General features: G+C 37.8%; 1 protein-coding gene and 1 pseudogene across 1 annotated transcript; both read right to left on the bottom strand.

The window, feature by feature from the left end:
• LOC145483445 (uncharacterized) overlaps window positions 1–7637 on the bottom strand; it is a 147754-nt pseudogene that overhangs the window by 71476 nt on the left and 68641 nt on the right.
• On the bottom strand, window positions 1911–2868 carry LOC145483815 (uncharacterized). Its single transcript, XM_081462359.1, has 2 exons — window positions 2626–2868; window positions 1911–2162 (listed from the first exon to the last, which is right to left on the bottom strand). Exons 1-2 carry the CDS (start codon window positions 2712–2714, stop codon window positions 1946–1948), a joined length of 306 nt encoding a protein of 101 aa, XP_081318485.1. The 5' UTR covers window positions 2715–2868; the 3' UTR covers window positions 1911–1945.

Below are 7637 nucleotides of genomic sequence, written 5' to 3'. Positions count from 1 at the left end.
GAGGTCAAGATCATGATGGCTGGATATTGGCCATGTTTTTTTTGCCTGTTTATGGACCGAGGCCAAACCTCGTTAATACATGACTTATTATATGGGGGCTTCGGGGAAGTTGCTCGGGACAGCGCGTACTCCCAAGGGGGTAAGGCCGCTCGGGTACCCAATCACAGCGCAGGATTCTGTTCATCTCATCCGCTCACGGAGCTAGCCATATAATAAGACGAGTTCTTAATTCGAATCTTCAACCCTCCATTCGTTGAAATTGCACACGTTGGTCACCATGGGGTGTTGTTTCCTACAAGGGAGAAAAAATATCTTTCAGAAAAGACATCTTACAGATATCTTTTAATATCATTCAGATTATGACGCCTGAGGGATGCCGAAATTTTATGCCAATAGCCTAAAAAAAAACTTTTTCAGCGCAGGAGGACCTCGATTTAGAACTCTGTACTACTGCCACAGTCTAGAATCCTTCACCAGGGATTTGCCTCTTTTCGTTTTAGAGCTAACATTATTTTCTTCCGTAATCCTTCGTTTTCCCTCTAAGTTATAGAAAAAGCACCTTTTGTCCTCCAAAGTAAAATTTTCTTGGACTTTCGTTTTTGGCGAGGATTTCTTTATCACGGCTGTCTTCGGTATACCTTTCAGACTCTAAGCTCACGATTTTCTCTTTAAGGAAAAGTGGTGTTGTTTGTTGTAATTTGCAGTGTTTTCAATTTCAAGTCTTTTCTTGCTAGTTTATATTATCAAACTATAAAGCCATTGTATTTATACACGAACACGTTCCGATACTCAGGTTCACAGGGTAGATGATGCCATTCGCCGGGTAAATGGCAGTCCAGTGGATTATGATTTTCCGCGAATGGTTTATCCGGCTGATAGCGTGATCCAGCCGTTGAACAACCAGGGTCTGTTACAACATCGCCGTAGGACTATTTTTTTGTTGCCATTGCTACCATATATACCGTTCGGCATCTCGCAATTTAAAGTGCTACAGAGCAAAAAAACATTAAGAACATTATTTTGGGTTTGAGATTGGGGATCCAAGTAATGTCTAGTCAAGGTCAGCGCCTTTTCAATCTACTTGTCTTTCCAAGAGATAAGTGTCACGGTTAACCACGTTTAACAACTCCATGTATTTTATTTAAAACACATATATTTTGCTGTCGTGTTGAACGATAAAATAGCGCTAGACGGATGAACAATTCATTGATTCAAACAGAGTAGTCCTATAGATTACAAAGATTTTCTACAAAGAGAGTAAATTGCAATAAGAGCTTTATTTACGTTATCAAGGTTCCTTTTTTTCTCTGGGTAAATGACAGTCCAGTGGATTATCATTTCCGAATGGTTTATCCGGCTGATAGCGTTATCCAACCTGTGAACAACAAGGGTCTGGTGGAACATCGCAGTAGGGGACAATAGGTGTTTGTGCCCAGTGTTACCGTACTAGGCTATTTGGCCTCTCCATATTTTGAGTGTTACAGAGCAAAACTACCTTAATTAAGAACATTATTTTGGATTTGAAATGGCAGCTCCAAGTAACGTCTAATCAAGGTCAGCGCCCTTTCAATCTAAGTCTTTCCACGAGATTAGTGTCACGGTTTACAAGTCCATGTGTAATAACACTATGTATTTTATTTAAATCGATTCTTTACAGTATGTAGGGTGAAGAAGCTGTCTTGTATTGTAAGTAGTGTTAATAGCTCTGTTGTATTGCGAGTAGTGTATGTAGTCTGTGTTGTACTGTTTAAGTGTAAAGTATAAGCAAACATAATAAAATAACTTTATTATGAAAAAAATATTATTTTAAATTACATATGTTTTGCTGTCTTGTTGAATGATGAAAATAGTCTTAGAGTAATGCACAATTCATTGGTTCAAATACAGTAGTTCTATAGATTACAAACATTGTAAATTGTAGCGAGATGTTTAGGTTAGCTACATTCTAATAACAGATTCCTCTCAAGTTAACTGTTCTTTTTTTTTCTCCGCTTGACTGCATTCCCTTCACTGCAATAACTGTTGCACACACCAAACCAACGACTCCTAATACAAGCCAAGGATTGGTGGTAGTCAAGGTCACAGAAAACAGGCCGGCAACTGCCATTGAGATTTTAATAGTCTCCTCCATGTTTCTATTCAGAATAATAAAAGGAGTAAGTCTCGCAACCACATACTTAAATCGATATCACATCATATCGAGTCATATTTTTCCAAAAGCAAAATCAGACACAACGTAGAATGATGTTTTGAAGGTGTACTATATTTCGGCTGGCCAAACCAGCCTTCTTCAGGTACAATGGAAGATCTTCCATTGTACCTGAAGACGGCTGGTTTGGCCAGCCGAAATATAGTACACCTTCAAAACATCATTCTACGTTGTGTCGGTTTCTGCTTTTGTATTCTTCATTTTATACGCAAAGCCGATTAGATCATTATTGATCCAACGTATACCAGCAGGATCATCGTTCCGGTTGCTTGCTTAAACATTTTATAGTCATATCTTTCCGCTCAATGCCCTAAAAGGTATCGCAAAAGTTCCTGCTGTGGGCCTTGTACCACAACCTTGTTTTTAACCCCAAAAAGGTAAGACGAGCACCCCCGTCCTTTTTGTATGAGATCCACCTCCCCCCCCCCGTATCGGATATAATACTGAAATGAAATGCTTGGTTAGAATTCAAAATCACATGTACATGTGCCTGTTCAACAGGCATGCTGAGAAAAATCTTCTTAACAAATGGCGTGTCGCATGATCAAGAATAGGTCAAGCTGAAGGTGCTTGTCACGGCTTCTTAGGCAATCAAGAGATAGATGCATAGCAATCCAATGCAAAATACTTCCTCTAAAATATTTTCCTAACGACTTTATAAAAAGTCAGCACATCAATCAGTTTAAAAAGTCGCACTCAATCAGATGAAATCTTTAGTTTCGAAATCGGTTATTTACTTGAAAACGACATTTGACTTTCGTTTAAAAGCAAACAGTGTAATTAACAATATACTTATATTTCGATCAGGCTTATTTGCACATAAGATATGGCTACAAATATGATGCATTTAGATACAAATTGCTGCATTTATTACTGAAATATTGTACCCAAAACAAGATTTTGGCGACGAGGAAAGCACTGACATATATATATATATATATATATACCCAAGTCTAGTACTCACTTCCGCTTGAAAAGCTTCGCTGCGAAAACAGTTCCAGTTGAAGATTCAAGAAAACTTCATACAACTGTAATTGTTCCCAAAATAAAAAAAAAAATCAAGTTAAGCGTCGCCGGTTGCTTCTCAACTTTGCACGTTATGCTTATAAACGAGAATTTATCTAACCTTTCGTTTCCTGTTTACTTTCTCTTTCTCGTCGCAGAGAATCTTGGAACGGTGTGAAAGTGACTTTTGGAGCGAGACTTGGGCGGAGTGACAATCTTGATTATCGAACTTAGACTTTCCTCTGCCAAAATCGCGCAATTGTTTTTTGTTTGCTCAGGCTTTCTGAACAATTCCTATAATCTCTTGGTTCTATCCTTTAGCTTTCTTAGCACGAAGAAAAACCAATGAAGTTAATGGAGGGGTGGCTTTTTTCGAAACACGAAGTGCTTTTTCTAAACAAATTGGGCTAAATTACAACCTCTCTTAGGTCTACACAACCAGCCTCAGATACGCACTCTCAGGTTTAAAATTCTGATTTTTTAAACCAGGAATAAGGTTTTTCCAGGGAATATTTAAATTGCCCCCTTCTCTCTTTTTCTCTCGCGCGGACTATCTCCGTGAAAAATTAACATTCATCAAGTGTGCATAAAGTGATTGTGCTTATAAAGTTTGGAAACCAGCCTTGAAGCACAAAATTGTACTCTTGCATCTTATGCTCTGAGTGATATACATCAATTGTGTGACTGCTTCTCAATCTTAATCTAAATGCGTAAATTAATATGTAATTTCATTTCTAATATCTAATGATTTTCTTTCGCCTTGTTAAATAATTATTTAAGCTAATCAAGAAAGCATAAAGGGCAAGAGTATTAACCACCAGATATAGTTTTCTTATTGTTTATGGAACGATGCACCATTAGACAGGCATGGTGATTTTATTTGCAAGCCAGTTTGTTTATTATATGACGGGAAAGTTTACTACACTGTGATTGGTCGAGAGCACTTTTATTTTCCACTACGGTGCAAATTAATGTAGACACGTTCGTAATTTTATCTACCATATAATTAATAAGCAATCGCATGAAACCTCGAGAAATTAAGGATTTACACTACCCGTGATATTTGAAAATTTATTCAACTTGCAGTCACCAAAAGTCATTTAGAAAGTCTTATTTAAAGTCGTTTGGATTAAGGTGTTAAACAATTTTAATTTTGTTGTTTATCTTAAATACAAGTAAAATTTATATCCTAATATATAATTAAAAGAATTAGCAATGTCTACAGGTGTATAAAGCGATTACTCTTTTACGTTGTCCGTGCAATCATAGAAGTCTGTAGTCTAGCTAATGCGCTATCAATAAAAGAGATGGCGATTCTTAGGCGTATTCTAAGTCTTGTTTAGGTTCATCCGAGAGAAAGACTGTAGCATTAATATGGAGTCAGAGACCGATAAGAAGAATTAGCAAATTTAAAAAAAAGCAAATTAAAAAAAAAAATAATTGGCCAATCAAAAAAAAGGCATATAAATAATGATTGTAAAATTGCCAAATCAGTAGTCAAGTTTCGTTTCTTACAATCCAATGAAAGAACAAAAAAGAGGGCGTACTATTCTTTACATGGAGGGAAATGATATATGAAAATCTTAGGTTCAACCAAGTCTCAGAACTCACAGACAGAGTCAACTTTTTAAGTACAGTGAAACCTCTATTAAGCGGACCCCCAGTTAAGCGGACACCCTCTATTAAGCGGACACTTACCCTGGTCCCGAAATTAACCTGTTATATTTCCCTTTATAAAGAACCCCTGTTCAGCGGCCACGAACAACATAAAAGTTTTTCAAGCTTTTTCGACCTTAGAAAGCAGGTTGTAAATAGAGCTTATTTTAAAGATTTTAACTTTAACGCCCTGTCGGCTTCGACAACCCGTCACAGACATAGTGACTTTATATACAATTAGTTTCAGTTAGTTTATTGTAATCATATAGTAGATTAACTTAGTAACAGTTCTAGTTAGCAATTAATTAAATAATTAATTTTATTGTAAATCTAGGAACTGTAATCTAAACATTTTAATCGTAATTTTAAATTTTTAGCAAAGTTAAATTTAAATACACGACCCCACAAGCTTTTAGCTTTAATTATTATCGTGTTTAAATAAAGTTTATCTATCTATCTATCTATCTATCTATCTATCTATCTAGCGGACACCTCTATTAAGCGGACGCGGACACTAAAATAAAGTGTATTTCGCTAACTTCTATTGTTAAAAACCTCTATTAAGCGGACACCGGACTGAATTGACAATGTAGCATTGGATTACGCCCTTGAAATAGTCAATTAAATGTACCCGTAAATTGCTGTATGGAAAGGGCGTCATTACAAACAAATTAAAGTTGTGAAGGTGAATTAATCAACATGACACGAGCGTGGGACAAAGAAAAATTCTGAGTCCCCGACAGGAATCGAACCTATGACCTCCTGAACACCGGGCGGGCGCTCTATCCACTGAGCTACGAGAACTCATGGAGAACAAGGTCATTTAATTGAGTTCATATATGACAGGTGTCCTGCATACTGCTAGGATCAACGCTATCGAATTCATCGTGAGTATGCAGGACACCTGGGAGGACTCAGAATTTTTCTTTGTCCCACGCTCGTGTCATGTTGATTAATTCACCTTCACATTCCATTACCGAGCTTAAAATTCACCATCTTTATTAACTTATCACTACTCACGATGAATTCGATAGCGTTGATCCTAGCAGTATGCAGGACACCTGTCATATATGAACTCAGTTAAATGACCTTGTCCTCCATGAGTTCTCGTAGCTCAGTGGATAGAGCGCCCGCCCGGTGTTCGGGAGGTCATGGGTTCGATTCCTGTCGGGGACTCCGAATTTTTCTTTGTCCCACGCTCGTGTCATGTTGATTAATTCACCTTCACATTCCATTACCGAGCTTAAAATTCACCATCTTTATTAACTTATAAATTAAAGTTTGTAATGAAAGCTGATGTACTTGATCTCTGGGTACGGTAGCTTCGTTAACAACCTGGAACTTTATTACAGTACAGGGGAACCGTTGAATGTTAATTGCTAACAAACATTGCGCAATTGTTAGACACCTTTATTCAGCGGACACCCTCTATTAAGCGGACACTTGGGAAGGTCCCGAGGGTGTCTGCTTAATAGAGGTTTCACTGTATAGCGTTGACTTTTGAACGTATGTGCATGCCTCGTCCTGGGCAGGGAGTTGCCTTCCTGGTTTCCGGTTTCGACAGAGTTGGCTTTATTGTTATAAATCTCCCTCACGTTCTGTAATACCATAGGCCATTTCTACAGGCAGCGGGATTGCTACATGCAAAACGTGTGCCATCCACATCTACCTCTCTTTCTTTTTGAGTGGAAGGGGGGAAATTAAAAAAAAAAAAAAAAAGAATCATAAGCGCGGAGGAAGAAGTTACACAATGCGGTCAAGTTTAGCCTAAATTGATGAATGATATTTCAAATAAATTACTAAGTAACTTAACTAATTGCCAAACTAGTAATAATGCTTACTTTCTACTGAGATATTTTGAGTCTTCTAAATTCCACTTTGAAACAGATTCCTGATCAAGTTCAGATCAAATAAGCACCAAAATAACAGTGGGTAGGCTCCATCCATATTCTGATATCAAAAGCAAAAACCTTTACGTAGAGTTTTTCTCCTGCTGTCAAGAAAAATACTCCACCGGTAAAACCGGTATTCTCCTTAAATGGCGGCATATCTTTGTGAATCATCAAGAGAATGCGATTGTCGTCATAGACGGCAACTCGATTGCTGTGGTGATATTCTCTGCTGTTGAAGAACATCTGAAAATAGACATAGTAACGACCACTCACATGTACTTGCAGTCTTCCTTTGTGGTACACAAAGCCGTTCACCACATGACTTTTGGGATCGTTGGGGTTCCACGCCGTAATTACTGAAAAGAAACGGATGAGGCACCAAATCAAAATTTTCAGTTTTAATGTGAGTAGTCTCGTGTCCCTCACTACAAACTCTGTACTAACCCTTTAGCTACTTTTCATTTGCAGTTTCCGTGGATAATCAGTTTTTCAAACCAAGAATATCGTCGAAATATGGTTTCTGTTCTTCTTGTGTAGTCTCCTTACAGCGAAGACCAGTTGGCTGATTTTAACTTACCATCCCGAGGGATGAACACGCCTACATTGTTTATACCCATACTTGAGAATAAACAATTTTCTCTGTGTAGTAAGCGAGGGCTTTATCTACAGGCTATTAAGTCTGCTTTTCCTTTGCATCCACAACGCAAGAGGACCTTCATAAATTCCTGCTGCGTTGTTGCTACCATCACTGTTATCGAAATCCGTTCAAAACAAGACAGGATGAAGGTGAACAGAGGTAATCCCCCAGAAAGGAGTTTTTCTTAAGGTCTCTTAATGCTATTTTTTAATCCCGATAAAAAAAATCCCTGGACATG

Source organism: Orbicella franksi, chromosome 4 (genome assembly GCF_964199315.1).
Source record: "Orbicella franksi chromosome 4, jaOrbFran1.1, whole genome shotgun sequence".
Taxonomy (NCBI): domain Eukaryota; kingdom Metazoa; phylum Cnidaria; class Anthozoa; order Scleractinia; family Merulinidae; genus Orbicella; species Orbicella franksi.
The sequence above is the reverse complement of the archived record's forward strand: the minus strand, read 5'-3'. Positions and strand labels throughout refer to the sequence as shown.